General features: G+C 40.3%; 1 protein-coding gene across 2 annotated transcripts; it reads right to left on the bottom strand.

The window, feature by feature from the left end:
• Positions 1-532: 532 nt before the first annotated feature.
• Positions 533-22,416, bottom strand: nmd3 (NMD3 ribosome export adaptor). 2 transcript variants are annotated; one of them, XM_061681726.1, is made up of 16 exons: positions 22,307-22,416; positions 21,908-21,982; positions 19,890-20,024; positions 19,663-19,759; positions 19,474-19,554; positions 18,087-18,215; positions 16,490-16,580; positions 16,164-16,242; positions 13,559-13,655; positions 12,188-12,305; positions 8,361-8,506; positions 4,884-4,996; positions 4,732-4,804; positions 4,497-4,603; positions 3,235-3,305; positions 535-1,982 (listed from the first exon to the last, which is right to left on the bottom strand). In XM_061681726.1, exons 2-16 carry the CDS (start codon positions 21,949-21,951, stop codon positions 1,852-1,854), a joined length of 1,512 nt encoding a protein of 503 aa, XP_061537710.1. In that variant the 5' UTR covers positions 21,952-21,982; positions 22,307-22,416; the 3' UTR covers positions 535-1,851. The 2 variants fall into 2 exon arrangements, with proteins under 2 accessions (XP_061537711.1, XP_061537710.1); XM_061681727.1 differs by lacking the exon at positions 22,307-22,416 and having other exon boundaries at positions 533-1,982; positions 21,908-21,969.
• Positions 22,417-22,429: the final 13 nt, after the last annotated feature.

A 22,429-nucleotide genomic window follows, 5' to 3' on the forward strand; every position in this document is an offset into this window, starting at 1 on the left:
AAAAAAAAAAAAAAAAAAGAAAAGAAAAGTGAACCTTCGTTTGACATTGTTAGAGACACTCGTCACCACTCACATGCACAAGTGATTCGGTTCATTCACTTTCCCAAGATCAAATGACTGCTCATTTTTTGTGTTACTGTGGGGGGGACTGGCACTCCCTTCTGACAGCTCAGGGGTTTTGGGGAAAAACCTGGCACTCCTTTCTCCCTCAATCTTCAAGGTAGTGTCACACACACTTCACTAGTTCATTCCTCCAGTGTGAGATCACATTAGTTCAGTATCTCACCCCTCACATGCACCATGTGTAATAACTGAACTATTCTATAGTGGATACCCAAAAAATTATATATATATATATATATATATATATATATATATATATATAGTCTCTTCCCCCTGTTCAAAGGTTTGTGATATTGGTAAAAAAAAAAAAAAAAAAAAAAAAGAGACCACAATAAACCACCATTAATGTGACCTTTAAACTGTATAAAGCAACAGAAAAAAAAAAAACTTTGAAAGGGGAAGTAAAAATAAGAAACTGACGTGGTTGCACAATTATACACACCATCTTATAACTGGGATGTGGCTGTGTTCAGAAATTACCAAACACATTTCAACTCATGTTAAATGGGAGTTAGCACACACCATTTAAAGTGCCTCTGAATTACCCCCAATAAATTTCTGCTGTTCTAGAATGCTCTCCCTGATTCTTTTATGTTTGCTTTCTGGCAGAAGCCTGAAGGTTTTGGGCAAACACTGACTGCTAGATCAAACTGTTCATAATTCCTTCCACCTAGTCCAAGGCAGTTCAGGTGATGGAAAACAGCCGCAAAGCATGATGCTCCCACACTCACGCTTCACTGAAAGTATTGTGTTTTTTTTGGTAATGAGCAGTGTTGCGTTTATGCCAAATATACCTTTTAGATTTACACGTTCAACCTTGGTTTCATTGGACCAAAACAAAATCTCCCGAACACGTGTCTGGTTAATTCTGAACACAACCACATTCCAGTTATATGAAGGTGTGCAAACATATGCAACCACATTATTTCCAATAGCTTTTTCTCTCTCAATAAGATTTTTTTAAAAATAAAATAAAATTGAGTTGTCCAGGTTGTAGGTTACAATAGTGCAACAATTTTTACTTTTCTTTCACTAATTTCTTTTAAATTTAGAGTCTTCAATTAACCTACCATGCATGTTTTTGGCATGTGGGAGGAAACTGGAGTACCCAGAGAAAACCCACACAGGCACGGGAAGAACATTCAAACTCCACACAGGCGAGACCGGATTTGAACCAAGGTCCTCAGAACGTTGAGGCTGACGTGCTAACTAGTCGTCCACCGTGCCATCATCAAAAGAAGTCCTTGCATTTTTTTTTTTATGTCTGAATTTTATTTTTCAATTGAATCCAAAACTCGTTTTTGTGCCAATATTAATCTCTAATATTTTCCCACAACACTTAATGGCAGTGTTCTGGCACCACAAATCTGGAGCCATTTAGACACCAATGGAGCATTGACCACAAGGTTGAGCGACTGAGCAACTACTCAATTTTTGCCCATCCGTGCCTTTAAAGCTACAGCGCTCTCTGGTGGAGGTTTCAAGCAAATCATCCCAAAGTAGTTCACATATGGAGAAATATGTATTTTTGACATTAACTCTCCCACTTATTCAAAATATTACATGATTTTGATTGGTAAAATGTTACTCCTTTAGGGGAAGTGCAGGCAGAAACTAATGAACCGAATAAACTGCATGATTTAGAACATAATCTGGTTTAATCAAGTCGCAATCTTCTGGCTAGTAGAAATGAGATGCTTTAGCTCAGCTCTTGCGGTGTGGCTTTGTCTACTCTATCATGTCGGCCCCCTCGCCTCCCGTGGCGTCCGAGAGGCTGAGCTCCTCCAGCATTTCCGCCAAGGAGATACGTGGTGCGCCGTCATCATCGGTGTCGCTCTCCACCGGGATCTTTGAGGAGTCTGAAATGAATATTCAGAAATTCAGTGGGAATAGTGGATTGGCGACAAATGAGGCAGTGCCTTACTGAGTCCACCAGGTAGTGCTGTGATGAAAAAAAGCTTATTGCAGTTTCTTTCAGACTTGGTTTAAAAATGAAGATGAGGGAAGAAAAAAAGAAAACTTCTCATAATACTTCATTAGTTATATATTCCACATACAGGTTCACTATCAAGCCTCCAACAAAATGCCTGCATCTCATCATTTTCTACACTATATTTCTCATAGAGCTTTTTCCAGTGTTACGTCTTATGTTCGTGCACGTCTCTGTCCTTAAATGGCAGGGCAGTGGGGGACTCTGCCCCAGTTGTATGCCAATCTTTTATGAGGCTTTAAGTCTGCCTAGCAACAATTATGCCTATGGGGTTTCCACTGCTATCCAACTAAAAACACAGCAGTCGTGAAGTTATACTGAAGTTAAAATGAATCAAGTAGATCACTGATTCTCCAAAAGTGGTACGAGTACCACTAGAAGTATGCTGCTCTCTCTAATGGTGCACGGACAAATGAGTGAATTAATATGAATACAATTTACAACATTTAAAACCTGCAATGCAATCAAGCATATAATGAAGTTTGTAACTATGCGTACATCCTGTTTAAATTTATTTTCAATCCTGTACAGTACATTTTTTACTTTTCAGTTACAATAGTTTTTTTAAGTACAGTTCAGTTCAACAGTACAAGACAGTCTTTAAGAACTGTTTGTTTTAAAACATTTAATTACATTTATTTTAATTTTTGTGCACTATTAAGCACAGTTTTTTATTTTCCTATATTTAAGTGAAGTGTTAATGTTCAAACTCAGTGGCCTACATTAATTCCCCCGCCCCCCTACTTTTTAGGAACAAAACCTCTGCGTCGCTTTTGATGAAGGCCTACTATGTTACTTAATTTTAATGTTAGTCATTATGGTCACATTTGGAGAGCCAAGTATTTTCTTAGGTAGCACAGGGTGTTAAAAAAAGTGTACAAAGAGAACCACTGACAGTTGGTTAGACAAGTTCAAGCAGAGAAAGAGCGTAACATTGTTTGTAGCATGTAGCCTACCAGCAGTAAATTAACTAAAACACCACTGTATACATTTCTATACTATACTTGGTAACATACTGTAACTATTTGTGAATATATTTCCACTGATGTTGTAAGCCGACACAGACAGTATATGAGACAAATTTAACGGCAGCGGAAAGCTTGCGGTGTCCAGCTGCTCACCTCTGAAGATGTTGACGTTCTTCCTCAGAGCCTCATCCTCCTCCAGGTCCTCCAGGAAGTCTTGGTATTGTCTGAGGGCAAAAATGCAGAGTTAACAGAGGAAGCCTGTATTGCCAGCCAACAAAAGTCAAAAATATTGGGTTGCATTAGAGAGGATTCCATTTTGGTCCTATTCTCAAAGAGCCTGTCTTTGTTTCTAAATACATTGTACATGTTTGTAGAGGAGTGCTGAAAACACCTGCAACTACCGAGAACTATGTAGAACTCAATTGTGGATATATAGTGTTAAACTGTTTTTCATCATGTCAGTTTTCCTGATTATTTTTTTTGGGGGGGGGGGGCAGAGGGGGGTGGCTAAAGTGGGTCCCAGTGATGCACGTAGGCCCCGACTTGAGTTGTCCCTCCCCCACTATATAAGAACTTGACCGCCTTCTTATGCATCAGCAGTTATCCGCCGCAACTGTGACGTGGAGTTAGCTTGATAGCTATGCCTACACCCAAAAATGCTTCTTCTTCTGCTAGTTCGCAGGCGTGGTCGCTTTAGACCGCCTTGTTGTCGGTTGTGAATCACAAACGGCATGCTGAGAAAGGTGGAATAGCAAGAAAAATAAAAACTTAGTAACAATAAAATGACTTATCTACTACACATTAATATTACATAACTATGTAATTACAATTCCCAATCATCATCGCTATAGGGTCCATGTTTTTTTATTATTATGAGCACAAAACACAAACTCATATTAGTCGTTCTTAGTTAGGACTCCCAAATAATTACCAGGGAAAATTCCCCTCTTCTCCCCATTGTGGACATCACAATAAAAGCAGTGCATACTTTTTACATTTTATTTTCACTTCATAAATGCTGCGAGGGGCAGTCAGGGACTGTGGACCGGCCGTACGTTGCCCAGATGTGCTTTATATTTATATTTTCGCAGCTCAAACATGTAGTTATGTGTAAGAATGATGCTACATGCAAGCATAATTTTTTAGAGGTCGTAGAATTAGAGTGACAGTTGAGCAGGGTGTGGTTTTAGTGTATTTAGTGGAGACACCCACAGCGTTTGAGAGCAGAGACAACGGCTTGATTTTTCATGACTTTCATGTTCATGTTATTAAAGCCTAATTTGATATACTTGGTGATTTTTTCACAATTCAAATTTGACAGGGTTGTTAATATTTCCATGTGGGTTCAAATTTACAAGCCATTTATTTTCACTGTAAAGTTTAAACTTAAAAAAAATGAAATAGGACTGTGGTACCGTTGGTCGTCTGTATCCATGCCATCTTTGTCTCTGGCCATCTCCTGCAGTTTCCAGTTCCTGCGTCTCACTCTGCGGCTGCGGTCATAGCTCTTCTTGATTAGCACCTTAAAGTCAAGTTGATATTTTAATGACTGAAAGTGTAATCAGGGTCACAGTCAGTACTGTGTTTCTGCACAAGAGGGCAGCATGAAGTAAAAATGGTTGCAGCGTTTCAATGAGGAGTCATACGTACCACATCCGGTACATGATGAGGGTTCATCTTATTCAAGAACTCGTCGTTGACATTGGAATTGGCAAAGTCAAACCTGTCCGAAACAAAACAGCAAACCATAATCACTCTTTTCCACAAACCAAGAGAAACTGTCATCACTCATCAAGACTCACCCCATCACCAGGTCTCCAATGTTGAGCAGGTGGCCCAAGAACGTGCGGCAGTGGTACTGCTGACAGGTGTCCATCTCTGATGTCTTCTGTACCCACAACTCAGCCAGGGTGTGCTGTAACACATGCAGGGACAATAATCAGAGGGTTAATACTGTAAATTTAGGAAAATAAAAAACCTAAACAAAATGATGCAATTAAAATGCATTGCACATTAGTAAAAAAAAAAAAAAAAACTAACTGTGGCAGAATAAATGATTAAAAATAAACAGTTCTTAAACAACAATACATACTTAACTTCTTAGGCAGCAATTATTTTGCATACAACTAAAGGGAGCCCACACTTTGAGAACCACTGCCTTAGAGGAAGAACAAATATTTACAGCACCAGGAGTGCCACACCAAAATCAGTCTTAGATGCCAGAAACCCTTCCGACACTAATGGCAGAACACTCCACCCATCCGCCCACCTAGTCCTGCTACAACAGGTCTTAAATAGTAATAACATTTCTTAAATTAAATTCAGGTCTCGCTGCAAAAAAAAAAAAAAATATTTCACTGCATGAAATAAAATCTCACTGAAGTGAGGGGGGATTACATCTATGCACAAGTCCATCAATCCATTTTCCAGAGGTAGGACCAAGTCATGGCTTATCAAGTCACAAGTGAGTCTCAAGTATTTGCCCTCAAGTCCCAAGTTGAGACAGGAACGTCCTGTGTCAAGTCACAAGTCCTTTAGAGTCCTTTTACCAACAAAATAAAAATATATCTCTCAATATATATAATTTTTCTATTTAATTAATATGTATATGGGCTGCACGGTGGTCGACTGTTAGCATGTCCGGCTCACAGTTCTGGGGACCTGGGTTAAAATCCGGCCTCCCCTGTGTAGAGTTTGCATGTTCTCCCCTGCCTGGATGGGATTTCTCTGGGTACTCCGGTTGCCTCCCACATCCCAAAAACATGCATGCCAGGTTAATTGAAGAGTTTAAATTGCCCGTAGGTGTGAATGCGAGTGTGAACGATTGTATGTGCCCTGCGATTGGCTGGCAACCAGTTCAGGGTGTACGCTGCCTCTCGCCTGCAGTTAGCTGGGATAGGCGCCAGCATATCCACGACCCTAGTTGTTGGTGTAGAAAATAGATCGATATGTGTACATTATATACTGCATTTATTTATTTAATATATTTTAAAATCCATATTTATTGATCACAACAAATTTGATAAGTGCGTTAAACCTATATAAGAAAACTTGGGGCTGATAAAAAAAATTCTGCACCTGGGACTTTATTGCACCTTGATAGCACGTTTTCAGTTTTCAGAAAATGCTATGCTATGACTTTTTCCTCACCATTTGTCAAAAATAAAAATTGCATGTAGTAGTGCTTGCAATTAGTAATCAAGTATTCTACTGACAATTCTATTGGAATAATAAAGTATAAGAATAAAATATATTTATGCTTGGTTAAAGAGCAATTATGAATACAAGAGAAAATGAGACATTTCCCTTAATGAATGACCAATTGGTTTCCTCTTTTAGATAACTTTTTTTCTTAAATTCACATTGTGCATATAACAGGAAACGGCATTTTCTTGTCTCCAAACATTTGAAGTGAGGCAATTTCTAACAAAAAATAGTTTTCAGTTTAATTTCTTGTGAGTGTAAAAAAAATAAGGCATTAATATAAAAAGAGGAAGACGTTTGTCATCTTGATATAAAGGTAAAATTTTATCCAACTGTGGTATCTCAGTCTGAACACTAATGGGCACTATATGTAAAAAATATTTTGTCGAAAAGGACATGAATATACTTTCATGTCGAATAGATGCTAGCTGTGTGCTGAGATTTTTCAATTGTAAAATATGTGCCTTCGCTCCATAAAGGTTGGAAATCACTGCTCTAGTCAAGTAATGTATTCTAATCAGTGAGGTCAAACCAACATTACGGAAATAATGGGTGCTAACTTACTGTAATTAAATTACTTAATTGTAATTAAATTACTTCACACACACCAAAACTTTAGAGCATGATTCGACAGAACGCTGGCATGTTTACTTACAACCGTTAGTGCTAGCTTGCTAGGCTACCTCACGTTTTGTTGCCTGCTTGCGAGCCGTATCATATTAAAAAGGTATGTGAACATCCCTCAAGCAAGCCTGACACGAACGTAATCTCCCGAGCACCGGTGACCACCAGCACACCTTTACCCCCCCCATTTTTTTCTTATAATACACGCGTTGCGATGTCGTCGCCACGGCAATGAGTGTATCCGGTCACGTTTGAGTTGACAAGATAAAGCCCAGTGATCGTAAAAGACGGGGATGCTGTGGTATCGGAATACAAGATTTTATTGCCGTAGTCTGACATAGTGCAATCGTGAAAGACCATATTTGCCTTGTAGTCTGATCCAGGCATTATGTGCCGTCTGTCTCAAACGTGTTGTCTGTCCCACACCGCCAACATGTTTTTTAAAAAATAACTATTGGTGGTCTGATATTTACAGTTCTACGTCAAAAGACACACGACAAAGCTAAAAATAAACTAGCTTTTGGATTCAAATATACTGTACATGATGGCGACGCGGAGTAAATTTTTTTTTGCGGAGCTGATCAATGATCGGCGAATGACGACAAAGCCGATCAGCATAAAATGCTAATTATAGGCCGATACCGGTCAGGCCGATCAGATGGGTGTAAAGTCTACTACCAGATGGCACAAATGTTAATAATTGTATTGCTTTACCCCAACCACAAAAACAGAGAATAAACTGAGTTTTCAGTACATAAAGGAGGATAAGTTAATTTCAAATATGAGACACCAAACTGTGACTGTGGGGGTTCACTGTAGCCTGTCACCAGCTGCTCAGTAACACTCAGTAAAGCAACAAAAAGAACAGAAACCTAGGAATGTTACTGTCTATTGCTAATGTGAAGAGATTGCCTCCCAGAGACACGCAGTAATCACCTGCTGCATATTTTACATTTCATTAATAACAGCAGTTAACTTCTTCTTACACTAGCAAGTGTGTTAATGTTAGTTAAAACTTTGGCTGTATCTCCAGTCAGTGTTTTATGATGGAACCTACAACAAATTATTTCCATCGTGTCCAATGGCAGAACACATGTATGCAATTTCTAACATAAACCCCCAGTAGAATGTGCAAAGCCGCTACAACACTACTACATTTTCTTTGCTCCAATTTACTGTGACATGAGCATCAATAATAATAGTAGTAATAAAAATAATAATGTAGCATTCAGAGAGCTTTGTCTCAGCAAACCTCATTATTCCCTGTGGAATCAATACAAAAACACTTCTATCACACTGGTTAGAATCCCACATGCAGGTTACGGAATAATGTAATGGCTCAGTATTGATTTTGCTTCCAAGAGAACAGCAATGACCCCACCCCCTACCGCGCACAGACTGCCCCCATTATGTACTCTGTTGTGCAGCCGCATATAAACACCCAGACTCACCTTATTGGACCTCATGCCGGCTCCAGCAGCCAGCTTCTGGTCTCTGATGATGTCAATATCCATAACGATAAACTCCTCCAGTTGCCGTGGGTTACAGAGGCCGTTGAAGGGATGGCGCCAGTATGTGCTCCCATCAACCTCGGCAACTGCGAGTTTGAGAAGAGGAGTTATTATATAATAAGCATAATCATGAGTCATGAGTGCAAAAAAATGGCAAAAATAGCGAGGCTCCAATTATGTGGCTCTCTTTGGGACATTATATCTAAGAATCCTTTCATGTAGCACTACAATGACAAATAAGAGCAATTAGTATTGGAAAGAAGGTCAATACGAGGAACTCTATGGGGGTAAAAAAAAAAAGTACAAATCTGTCATTAATTACCAGGAAAAAAACAAGTTGAGGCCAATTCTTCAAAAAAATGTATGGCCTTTGTAGAGTAAGTAATAATGTGCTTGCCCCTTTCAAAATGTCAAAATTCTGTTGAGGAACATGAGAGATTACACCGGAAAGAGAGGAGAAATGCACTACTGCTCATTGCCGCCATACTTCCATTGATTAAGCAGTGCTTCCCGCGAGTCGCCTTGCCATTAACGAGCGATGAAGGCTTGCATAACAAAAGTGTGTTTGTCTTCTCGTTGTCCTCCTCCAGTGCACACTGCGCAGTGACGTGACTGGAAGCACATGGAAGATGGCAATGTGGATGGTCGTGGAGGACATGTGGCCGGCAGACCGACATATTAGCAAGCATCTGGTTCACAGATCCACAGTATCGACAAAGGTATTGGGACAAATCTCTCAATTAGGGAACCCCTGTTCACGGCGGGGGATACATTCCAGACCCACTCGCAATCAGTGATACAGCGGAAACGTGATTTAATAGACCCGGAAACAATGGATTTTGAATTAAATGGCCAGAAAAGTGTCTGGTTGGAACTCAAAACGCCCTTTGTAACAGACAAAATCAGTTAGTTCTGGAATTGGCCGCTGCCGTTTACTGGCACAATCACCACACAGCAAGTGGTACCTGTATTTCCGGGATGTGCCGCTGTTGTCACATATGAAGACTCGATCCGGCTAACCGACATGCCTATGTGGCGGTTGGCAGGGCCAACGTTCCCATGAAAGGCAATGCATTGACATAGCATAACGGTATGCATGCAGCCCAAAAGGGTAGTCATATGTACATATTAATATCTATGGCTGTTGTTTACTCGAGTTTACCCGTAGTATCGTCTCACGAATGTTCTTCACTGACTTTGGTACAGTAGTTTTTTTTTTTGTCAAGCCCTGGCATCCAATCGTAACAGAGAAAGGAAAAGGAAGCGTGCTAAACTTGCGGCTCACGAAAGCGATGCTGACTCGCCACCGTGGCACAACAACTTTCATTTTGTTGCTATTTTAAACAGGAGTAAATTTGGAAAAGACCAAAAAAAGTTCAAAGTCGTACTGTAAACCCCACAAACATGGCAAGCAAAAGAACGAAAACATAACTTCTACAGTGAATGGGAGGATGAGTTTTTTTAACCACTGAAAAATCCTGCGTCTCATTTGTGGAGCGACTGTGGCAACACCAAAGCGTCAAAATGTGGAGAGACATTTCAGAATGTGCCACACAAGCTTCCATGCCAACTGAACAGTAGTTGAAGACAGCTTTGTGCAAACAGCAGTTTTATTTTACGAGACCAGTGAAAAATTCCTGAAGAAAAAGAAGGTTGGGGAGCTTTTCAAAGAAGCAATGACGATGATTGCAAAAACAGTACTTAAAGATGAGAAATACGGGACTAATGTAATCTCCATCCTCTCCAATGTCCAATTAGGGGGCAGCTACAGTGGTTAGAAGAGTGTCGGCTATGCTGGGAACTTGGCCGATCAGCTATACCAGGATCTGGCAGTGATACAGAACCATTTGAACTGTAAGCTGTAAGGCAAAGTTAAGACTGTTGCTCATATGATAACTGCTCTAAATGCAAGATCAGATGAACATTTTCTCTTTACAGAGAAAAAAGGTGCTGTACTTTCCTTCTGTGCAGATGTTGGTGAAAGACAATGGTTATCTGAGACTTTTGACAAAGTTGTAGAAAAGTATTCCCAAGTCATAAACAACACTGGTGCACATCATGCAATGCCAGGCTTCCCATTAACAGACAAAGAAACAGAGACTTTTGTGGTTAATCTCTGTACCTCTTGGCTCAATCCAATCTGGCCTTCCGATTCTTTTTGCTGACGAATGGTTTGCATCTTGTGGTATGGCTTATATATTTCTTCTGTCAAAAAATACATCCAAACTAATCAGGAGAAGCTTCATCATGCAACGAGACAATGACTAAAAACACACTGCCAACACAACAAAGAACTTCATCAGGGGGGAAAAGTGGACTGTTTGAGACTGGCCAAGTCAATCACCGGACCCTAACACAATCGAGCATGCATTTTACCTCCTCAAGAGGAGACCGATTGGAGAAACGTCAGTAACAAACAAGAACTGAAAGAGGCTGCAGTAAAGGCTTAGAAAAGCAATTCAAATGAAGACTCCAACAGTCTGGAGAAGTCAATGGGTCGCAGGCTTGATGCAGTTATTGCAAGTAAGGGTTATGCCACCAAATATTAAATGTTACTCCCCTTAAGTTAATTTAATAAGGTCTGTTCCAATACTTTTGCTCACTTGAAAAGTGGGTGGCTTCAAACAAAAAGGTGCTTTGTCCTGAGTTAATTAACACATCTAGATGTACCATGAAATAAAAGATGAATTCTGAACAAAATTTTGTCTCTCATATTCATCTTTTGATCTGAAACCTAAATGTCTTCAGTATACAACAAAAACAAAGTAATTGACCTTGCTGTCCCAATATTTTGGAGGAGAATTTATGTCCCTTTTTGGGGGGAGGGGCATGCGACATGGTAAGTTTGCGTCCGAGTGAGCTGTGGCCGACAGCAGCCCCTGTCAGAGTGTGCTTGTGTTTTACCGTTCTCTCAGCATTCATAAAAGAGCTGAAAAGGGAATCAGTGACTTTCGCTCTCCTTTCTAACAAGTGAGGGCACAGAAAGTACTGTGGTGTCTTGTAAGAACTGTGTGTTTCATTTTTTCTGTGACCAACCTTGTAACTCAAAACACACATCTTTCCACACTAAAATGAATGGAAATTCCATGAATACATTCCAGCCCCACATTGTGCTGCTAGCTAGTGAGTACCCATTTGCTTTTGTATAATAGACTACAGAGATACAAGAAGACTTTCACAACTAAGTGACTCAGTAAGCTGCGGTAATATTAGACATTTTACGTAGAGGATCAAGAATACATGCTTATAAGTGTGGTTATATTGCCTGTCTATGTGTGTTACTGCACTGTTTGTGTTCAAATATCCATTGTTTAAGGGTTATCACAATCCGTGATTTTTGCTCAAATCTGTACCCAAATTCCAAATTGTCATCGTAATAAACAATGTTGAGATATTGCATTTTTCTGTTACCAAACCCTTTTTCTTCAGTAACTTAAACAAACTATTATCCTTGTCTTCTGATTTCAAAACTAGTTATCCCTCAATTTGTTGTGTAATGGTAATATGTTTTGGTGATTAAACATTTATATGGTTTCACTGTTCTAATGGCCCTCTGAGGGAAATCATAACTACAATGCGGCCCGAGCCAAAAAAATAAATAAAAATTAAAAAAAGTTTGATACCTCTGGTCTACAAGATGTTGGAGTCAACCATCTTCCGAAAAGAGTATTTAATGGTAACTAACTCCATATTTTCAATAGCTATAGGTATCAAACAAACCAAAAATATATTGATGTCAATAGGCCTAAAAGGCTGCCGGGACTTACTCTGCAAGGTGTTTGGGTCGATGAGGTGGAGGGTACTGGTGACACGGACGCACACGCACACTTGTCCCATGTTCCCCAGGCTCTGCGCCAACCGCGGCGACAGGCACACAACGTTGTCCTGGCAACAGGAAACAACCCAGGTTAAAAATGAGAACTGTCAAATTGTTGAACTGAAAAGGGCTGCATGTTAAAAATGCTCTAAAAATGAACATGGTAACTGTCGCTTGGTATCTACTGATGAGTGGTGTGGTGGGATGCTTTTATAATGTCTAAACACCTGTAAGAAATGTTAATATAACCTGTGTTATTATTACTGGTCCCAGCACAAGTAAATAAAGCCTATAGTGTGTCTATGGAATTTATTATTAATGTCTCACCAGCATGTTAGATGTATAGAGTTGCTGAGCTAGCAGACTGAGGAAGGGCGGGCCTGGCCCCCTCCACCCGCAAGGGGGGACCAAGCCAGCACGCCCATCTCATGGGGGACTCAGCCAGGCGGACGCCACCCACCCCCTTGGACCAGGGCGGTCCCCCCAGCTTAACAGAAGCGCCCCCAGCAGTCGAAGGAAAGGCTAAGGGTACCGGACCACCCCCCCCACTCAGTCCACCCCACCGCTGCCACCACCCCCAGAGAGCATGGGGGCCCCAACCACCAACAGGGCCCAACGCAGGAGCCAGCTACCACCCGAAAAAAGTCATATACCCCCCCCCCCCCCAAACATGAGCACGTCAAGTGCCTGCCACGTGCAATGACGGGTGAGGGCGCCAGGAGAGGGGGGGGGGGGCCCATGTCCCCGTGGCCCGACAACTGAGGTGGGGCCCCAGGAGTCAAGCCAAGACATGTGAATGCCCACCACCCACCCTATTACTATGACTGCCAGGTCCCCAACTAGCAACCATTATCCCTATACAGTGACTATGTGAGGTGGGGTGTCATGCGTTAAAATTGGGGAGACTGGTGGGGGTGAGGCGAGATGGTCACAGGGCAATGATGAAACTCAAGGCTGCAATATCAGTATTGGATCGAAAGTGAAAACGTTCGATTGGGACATCTCTATTTGTAGCATGAGACATTACCAATCATATTGGATTGAAAGTAATCTTTTTTCAGGTACAGGTATACATCTATAGTATGTGACAATTTTCTTTCATCTTCCTTATTACCCATGTATAATATCAATTTTGATGAATTTTCGGGGGTTGGGGAATGCATATTAAACATGAGAAATTACAGTACTGGCCATTGTGAATGGCTCCCAAAAAATGTGTTAAGTCAAGGTATGACTGGTACTGATCAGATTCTTTGTCACCCTAAGAACTTGATGTCATCATGTCAAGCGGAAAGTTCTATGCTGGTGCGAGTGTATGTACCTTGCAAACTGGTACTATCTCCAGAGAGTATGTGCTCTTGTAGTTGTACGTGTTTGAGTGGATGTCGTGAGAGATGAGCCGCTGGGACATCTTTGACCTTCAAAGTCATAGGGAGAAAAAAGAGATTTAGAATTAGAATCTTCATTGCACAGCATAACGAAAATGGGGTACTATCCCACATTGGTGCAAAAGACATTCACTCAAAAAATAAAATGCATACAGCGACATCTTAGAATAAGAATAAAGAAAAAAAAAATTAAGAAATACACCAAATATAGACTAAATCAAGCGCAGTCTCATCAAAGCTTCAAATGATAGTGGAAAAGAAAAAGGTTAATCATCTCAATTTTGCTTAATACACACACCTACTCAGATTGCTTTGGCTCTGCTCGCAATTAAGGTTCTTTAATGGACTTAACAAAAGCAGGTATTATGTATTTTGGGTACCGAGTCAGAAGGGCTACCAAGGTCACAGACCCAATACCATGTGTGGCGTAAAACAGCTGGCTGCTCATTGGTTGAGCAGATTTGACATATCACAGCTAATGTAAATTGACTCATTCACTGCCAGCCATTTTAAAAGTAGCGTTTCCCCATATTGCCAGCCATTTTAGAGCATTTTGATTGATCTTTCAAGACCCATAGAATATTGTGTTTTGTGAAAATAAGAGAACCGACCCAACCTACCAAAAGCGCAGAGTCTTTTCTTTCACCAGAAAGCATTAGATACACGGGTATAGTTAGGCAGAGGCTGAAACCAGCTGCGGTGACAACTATTTTTCCTACGGCCATCGGGACCTCCACCGCCAAGAGAATTAAATCTCACAGCCGCCACGATGCACCAGCGAAGCTGCGCAGACGAGAGTTGAGGATTTCATTGTATATACCTACGACTATTATGGTTACTATGCACTGGGGAGTAGGAAAAAAAGACCCACACAGTACTTTTCAGCACTGTCTGTACTTTTGCCTATATGACAAGCAAACAGACACACGGCAAAGACAGTGTGCAGCGTGTTATAACGCAACGAGGGGCACACAATATATAGGAATACTGCATCCTATGTTAAAGTTTGTGGCGTGTCACTGAAACATATGACTATATAATGCATATAGTCATGTTAAAAAATATTGGCACCCCTGGTGTGGCATTATTTCAAGCCATGAGTTTATAAAAAGTCATGCTTTTGGCATACCATCACATCGAGCCAGTGGCCACTCTCTTTTACTGTTGTACAGCTGCTACTTGGCTGCTCGTCGTCGTCACCGTCAGGTTCCGACGTCCTGATCGGCTCAAACATGTACGCTTTGACGATGCCAAGTTCAGTTGGGTGCTCCTGTACGTCGAAATCCTCCTCCTCCACATATTCCAACATGTTGCTCACAATTGCGTATAGAGCGCTGTGTTTGGCAATTGCAATGTCACTTCTAGTAGCCCTTGCGGTGTATAGAGTAACCGGTGTCTTGAGCTTCGGGTATGTTCGGGGAGGAATCAATATGCGTCAGAAAAACCTCATTTTTAGCTAAACTATGGTTGAAAACTTGCTGGAAGTCAAGTGCATGTATTACATAACATATAAAGAATGCAAATGTGAATTTTAACTGACCCCATAACATCTTTGTCATCTGACCTTTATACCATGCATATACATACTCTGTTCGAGTGTGAGGTGCCTAAACTTGTCGGACTTCCAACATGTTGGCATTTCCTTCCCTCATAATCGACGGGATGAACCAAGACTCCCCACCTAATCTTTATCTTATACTCAAAAGCTGTGTTGGTCTCAAATCTCAAGCAATGCAATGCCACCGGTCGTCATTATAGTGGTTTACAAACCTGAATTTCATAGACAAGCTGGGTGAGACCTGCTTACACAAGAATGAGTAAAACTTCACAGTCTCCACTTTCCTGAAGCGGTCAGTTTTCTTGCTGCTTTCAGTTTCCTCTCAAATAAACATGGTCTTAGGTGTACTGTAGATACAGGACTTCTCCTTTACTGCTGTTTGGGCTGACATTTCTGTTTTAACGTATGCATTTAATATGCCGTGGTTTTCACAGTTTGAAGTGAAAGTGAAGTCAAGCTGGGCATTTAAAAGTGGACAGGATTCATCTTTGCCTCGAGACTGATGTGAAACGATATACTACCAGGACTACCAGACATTCCTTAACATTTTATAGATAATATATTGTAGGGCCAGTAGTTCTAGCCCAGAATGTTAAAAGCTTTCTTGATAAACCGATAAAATGTAGATATACACAATAAAGTTGTTTCATGCACTGGTTAAACTTTTAGAGGTTAAGTATTTCTCAAGAACCCAATTAATTTGACAGGATATAAGACACACTTTGTACATTGCATTCCTCATCTTCTGTGTAATATCGTCATAAGTTAAATCCAGAAGCATATTGCTTTTTATGTGACTGCCAAATGTTGCTCAGGTGTCAAAAAACCACAAAAAAAAAAAAAAAAAAAAAACATTAAGCTGCACCAACTAGACCGATATATATACTGCTCTAAACCGTCCAAAACTAATTGTAGTCTACTTCCCGTAAATAGGTGAAATGCTTATCCACGCCAGGCCTTTATTTATTTATGTTGCTCACCTGCAGGGCACGGTGCACTGGAGGAAGTCGACCATCTTCTGAGCGTGCTGCTTGGAGCCGTAGTAGAAATCGATGCCCTCTGGGACAGGAAGAAGCAAAAACGTCAAACTTTGCACCGGCCGAAGCGCTGATGCGGAGCCAATGTGCACCAAAATAAGGACATACTCGAGAATATGGGGGAAAATATGGCTGCCACATGACAAACAGTTGGAGTCGTGAAGCCATTGTCAGATAAACTGTGCTTATAATATGCACATCATTCTGTGCTTTAGCCTGTAAAAATGCAGACCTTTCAAAAGACAAAGAAGAAAATGTATGAAACGCACCATGAATTTCTTTGATGTTTAGGGCATTCTGGTGGAGCTTGTGTTTGAGGATTAGCTGCTCCAAATAGTAGAATGTCTTTTTGTGGGCAGTCTGTTAGAAATAAAAAGCATCCTTTTAATAATAACAATAGAAACCAAATAGAATAGGCCTACTAAAACATTTTTAGATGCTGAAAAAGCAGTTTATTACATTGTATTCTAGTGTAAATGTAAAACAACAATTCACTTTTTTAGTGGGCGTCTAGTTTCAACTTCTGCACATTAAAGTCTCAAGTAATATTGTTAAAAATCTTAATTACCAGTCTGGAGTAACTTTACATACTGTTGAGCTACTGTAGATCCCTGCAATAAATCCCTCTATAGTAGGGATTATAAACTTTTATAGGATATTTCCCAAAGAGGGAAATATGTGTCGCTCTTGACTAGACTATTCTGAGGAGTCGGTTTCAATCCCTCTGCTTATTTTTTGTTCGAGTAAATCTTTAATTTTGACAATACAATGGTGCCTTGAAACAACTAATGTTTTTTTGAGATACAAGTGCTGTATGATGGCTGTGAACTGAACTCACCAGTTGAAGTTTACTGTCAAACAAAACATAAAACAATGAGAATTACACTGTTTAAAACAAACACTTAGCTTTGCCTTCCGTCTGTTTAGCTTAATGTTAACAAACAATGCAAAATGCTATAGACAGGCTAACAAATGGCATCGATGTGGCAGTATTATAACCCTTTAAGCAACTGATATGTAGTAAGACAATATAAGAATACTCACAGGCATATATTCGCCACCCTCTGTGGAAAAACAACTAATATTACTGCATCTGACGCAGACATTTACTCTTGTTCGTTCACGTCTACATGACTATTATACTCCCCCTCCCGGTGGGCAAGTCAATAAGAGGGGGTGATTAAGAAGTGGAGCGGATGGATCCATGTCACGTCATTATGAATCTGAGTGGGTACCGGTACTATCCGCGCCCTTTTCAGCGACACCTCCTTGCTCGACGACAAGGCTCGCTCTCGCCGTGGTGAGGGGGGCTGACCGCACGTGTGCGTGCCCGTTGGGAGATACATAACGAGAACCCACTCTTTCTTCAGAAAGGAGAGCGTGCAGGTGGCGGAAATTGACAAAAGCAGTGAAAAAGACAGTGACTTTCAACCGCCATGTCTTATATAGTTGAGAGTGTGTCAAGGGAGTATTACAACATGCACTTGTGTAAGCGTGACCATTTTCGTTGCAGTCTCGAGCTCTGCTTCCTTTGACTTTATGTTGATAATTATCTTGACTTCTTCATACTTGCAGCGCCTTGCATGGCAGCAGCCGCCCATTGGTGTGTGAATGTGTGCATGAATGGGTGAATGTGAACCTCCGTCAATCATTTTGGTCACCATGATCATGTAAACGAAGCACTATATAAGCATTTACCCTTTATGATTTTCGTATCTTAAATTTAAAAACTTTGTCCAACAAAATGACAACTCTTATCATTCTGACTTTGTTCAAAGGATTGTGTAATTCATATAGACTGAACATTTCTATAGAGTAGCAGCATCACCAAATGTCAGCAATTGACACCGTCTCACAGTCACTTACCTTCTGCCTAACTTGAACCACAGCCTTCCAAAAGTCTTTGGCCTCCACACGGTGGCAGTCGTCGCACATTTGAGGCTGGATGACAAACTCCACCACAAAGACCTGCTGTAAGATGGCACCGTTCATCACCTGGGGATGCCAAAGAGATAGCAACAGGTTACACCATATGCCCCGACAGCATGGTGTACAGTAGTTGTCACTACGAGCACTTAACATTTGCTTTTCTGTTCTCATCACATCGCCACCACTCGCTAAGGAAAATAAATCAAAAGAGAACTTTGAGTACTATTTCATTTTTTTTTGCAAAATTTGCACTAAAGTGTAACTTGACAAGATCCTCAACAGGCTTAAGGGTACAGTTTGCAGTTTAAAAATAAACACTTTTTGTCATACATGTTAAAACTGTATGACATGACAGTAGTATATTATCAAAACGATCTTTTGAAAAATCATCTCCTCTGCCCCATTTTACACCTCTAATTGAATTTTAATAAATGCTCCCGGCACGACAAGAATAGCCAATCAGAGGCTCAGAGATGTTCCGAAGCGTTCTCATTTAAAGTCAATGGGATAATGGGATAACGTGTCAGCTGCTTGCATGATTTAGAGGCAGGTGGCAGGGATTTAATGTTTAAAGTGCTTTTTATACATTATATTTTGTTGTTTATCAAAACTAATAGGGTAATTTGGTAAAGGTTAATAGACAGTACGTGAAAGAAGATCAGGAGACTTTAAAGGGGAACTAAACCGAGCACTTGCCGCTAGCAACTAGCGCCAGCGAACAATTTAATCAATGACAGCATATTTAGTTATTTTTTAGCATATTAAATTGGCTATTGAACATGATTTTGGGATGGTGTTGTGTTGATGGCAACAATATTTAACTACTGTATATGATGGCAATATAAGGTAGAAAACCAACTTGAACGATGTGAGAACAGTCGTCAGACAAAATTCCCCCATTAGGTGCGGAGGGACGGACGGACAGACAGAGACATAAGTGGATCGGTCTGATGTGTAACTGTTTGTGTCATTGTTGAATTTTACTAACACTTGTCTGTTTGTTTAGTAAATAAAGCAGGCAGGAATGGCTGACACACATCACATTATTGCAAATTTGCACTATCGCAAGAGTGAAAAGACACAAAGATGGCGGCCTCTATAATAGAGTAGATACAATGACCCAAAGATGGCAGCCTCTATAAGAGTATATGCAATATTTTAAACTTTTTTTTTTTCTTAAGAAATACTTCATAGATTTATGTAAACAGCAGCAGATAAAGAAGACTAGCTCATTTAAATTATAACAAAATGTTTTGACACCTTGGATTTAGTTCCCCTTTAAGCCCACTAAAATACAAATTTATAAGAGAGGATCAATCATTACTTCTTTCTGTATGGTAAGTTTCATCTTAATCCTTTTGGAGTGAGGCTCTGTCCATAAGAAGCCAGCGTCAATAAGACGCACCTAGAAGAAGAGAGGTGTGGTCAATGCATGCAATAACAGGAGCTTCATTTACATATTTGCACAGTTTAAGAAATTGTCATTGTAAATGTTACTAAGATTAATGCGTACTTTGGTCATAGAGCCTTTAATTTTTTTCAGACAAAGGGCGAGCAACTCCCTGGACTCCAGAGCACACTGTACCCATGTGGCTGGAGGTTGCAAGTACCTGCAAAGAGGTGAATTCAACACAAAAATGTTGTTTTGAGTTCATTATTTACGGTATCAATGTACGGTTTAGGAAAAAATAAATACACATTTATAAAAAAATAAAAATAAAAAAAAGTCTCAGAACAAACCTTTCACACTGCTTACAGAAATGGACTGTTACTTGTTTGGGAATTCCCTCCGAGATGTCTACCTGAGTGCGCAGACAAGCCACACACATGTTGGCTGGGTTAGGAGGAATTGGGACACCACAAGTGCAGCACAGGCTGGGGAAAATAGAATGTAACATGAACAACATTACTGCAAATTGCATCAACGAACATCTATAATGGCTTTTACACCTCCTGATGAATGCTATGCAGACAAAACTCTTAGGACCGATGCAAGATATAAGAACACAATATATTAAATTTAAAATATATGCATAATGCCTAGCATCAAAAAGGGATAGAAGATTCATCATAAATGTATTAATTAATTTGAGTTTAGCTGAATCTGATTTGTTCGCTATATTAAGTGACGTTTCCAACCCATCTGGTGACTCGGTTTCAAGAAAGTGATTAGCGACTTTAAATTCCCACTACGAAACAGACAACATGAGCTGAATCATATTCATCTTTCACATTGTTTTCTGTATGATAAGAAGTGAACCCGGTGAAAGGCATCACTGCCCATTTATACATTGAAAAAGCAGCGATTTATCAATATGATGGAAACTTTTCACTCAAGGTATGTGCCTTCAAGCTGAAAATATTTTGCAGGTCATCTTGCCTCACCTATACAACTAGATGAGAAAATACCGAGAGAGTGCTGGGAACAGACATGAACCAGCCGAGCCTTGCCTATTGTAAAGCTGCTTAACCTCAATATTTAGTCGTTTTTTTTAATCAAATCATAATTTATTACTTTAAATATGGTGTACAGAATTTGAGACAGCAAAATGTTAAACAGTTAGCAATCGCGATTAGCATTAGCGCGGCAGCAATTATCATTTTAAGTTAAAAAAAAAAAAAGTACCATTCAGTTTGCATGTACTAATGTTATATGTAAATTACACATCTAACAGTGTCTTACAAATCACTTACAGACGCACCGCTGTCGTTTTTGGCAAAGTTTATCATTGACCTAACACTGCGCCCGTCTGCAATAAATGTCTGTGTGAAACATGGTTTCGGGTGGAACGTTTTGTTTTTTTTGTCCCGGCCGAGCTTCGAGGCAGAAATTTTGTGTCGACCTATTTTTGAAGTCGAGTTAGCAGAGTTATTAATTTTTTTTTCCTCCAGCCCTACATCTGTGTGTTGGCATGTAAATGCAATCTGTCCAAGGCCTTCAGAATCCCAAGTGTTTGCATCAAACAAGTTAACCACACACACACACACACACAGTTGAAATGGTCTAACCAATCAGATCAGACCACTCTGCCCTTTCACGCAGACCGAGTCACAATGGCACTTGTCCTGTCTTCTGATTGGCCCAGCTAAATAATTATCTGATTGGTTGAGCTGAATATGCGCATAGGATTGATGTACTGAGGACAACTTCAGAAATGACTAAAAATTCATTTTCCAGGTGCGCTTTTCAAGGACGAACTCGACTTTGTGAGGCTAGGTCAACCAAAATAGTTGCGGTTTCAACGCGGAAAATTATTTTTTGGGCATTTTCAGAGCGGCATGTTGGAACACGACAGCTAGCGTCCACAGACAGCCAGGAGAAAAGGTAAGAGGTCTGCTGCGTCTGTCGGCATCTCTGGTGAGTACACTGTATTTTATTTAAAGGTTTTGTCATCTTGTTAGATAAATACTGATTGTGAACTGCTATATTGTAGTGTACAGACTACAACCTGTATAGAGCAGTGATTCCCAGCCAGTGTGCCGTGGCACATTAGTGTGCCGTGAGAGGTTTGGAGTTGTTTGAAGGCGATTTATTGAATGATAAATGTGATTGTGTTTATTGCTTTAGTAATAATGGTATTCATTCTCAAATATGCAAAATGACCCTCTCTCTCTCTCTCTCATTTAATGTCACACATAGTTATGTAGCGATTTTATACAAAACAATGTACAGGGTCACTGAAAGCCCAGGTCCGAAACTCACCGCCCGCCGCTGGCGTCAAAATGAACAAAACGATAAGAGGGTGATGAGTACTTACATATTTCCCTGGGTGCTTGTGGCACCGGACTGCATGTACTCCATTCTTGACAACTTGACACTTTTGTGAAGAACCCTACGGAAACAATCAAGACGTTGTTGTTCGTTCGGCTTGTCCCGTTAAGGGTCGCTAGTCACTAGCATGCTTTATTTGGCACAGTATTTACTGCGGATGCCCTTAAATAAATAATGCTGCACAATTATTAATGAGTAAACAATATTTCAAACGATTAAAACCACTGACAAAGTTCTAAGACCAGTGTTGTACACTTAGCAATAGAAGCTTTACTGCTAGCGCTGTTTGGTAAACCGTAGAGACTTAATGGAGAAACAATGAGATAATGGCGTCAAGACATTTCAAAAGTCGAAACTACTGTAAGTGAAGAGCGACGATACTTACTGATGCTAGTAAAACATGAATTTCTTCACACACTTCCGACTCCACGTTTCTTCCATCGAGGTCCGTGGAGAAAGGCTGCGTGACGTCACTCACGGCTTGAGGATGAGGACCCGTAGGCTGCTT

Source organism: Phycodurus eques, chromosome 7, assembly GCF_024500275.1.
Source record: "Phycodurus eques isolate BA_2022a chromosome 7, UOR_Pequ_1.1, whole genome shotgun sequence".
NCBI lineage: Eukaryota > Metazoa > Chordata > Actinopteri > Syngnathiformes > Syngnathidae > Phycodurus > Phycodurus eques.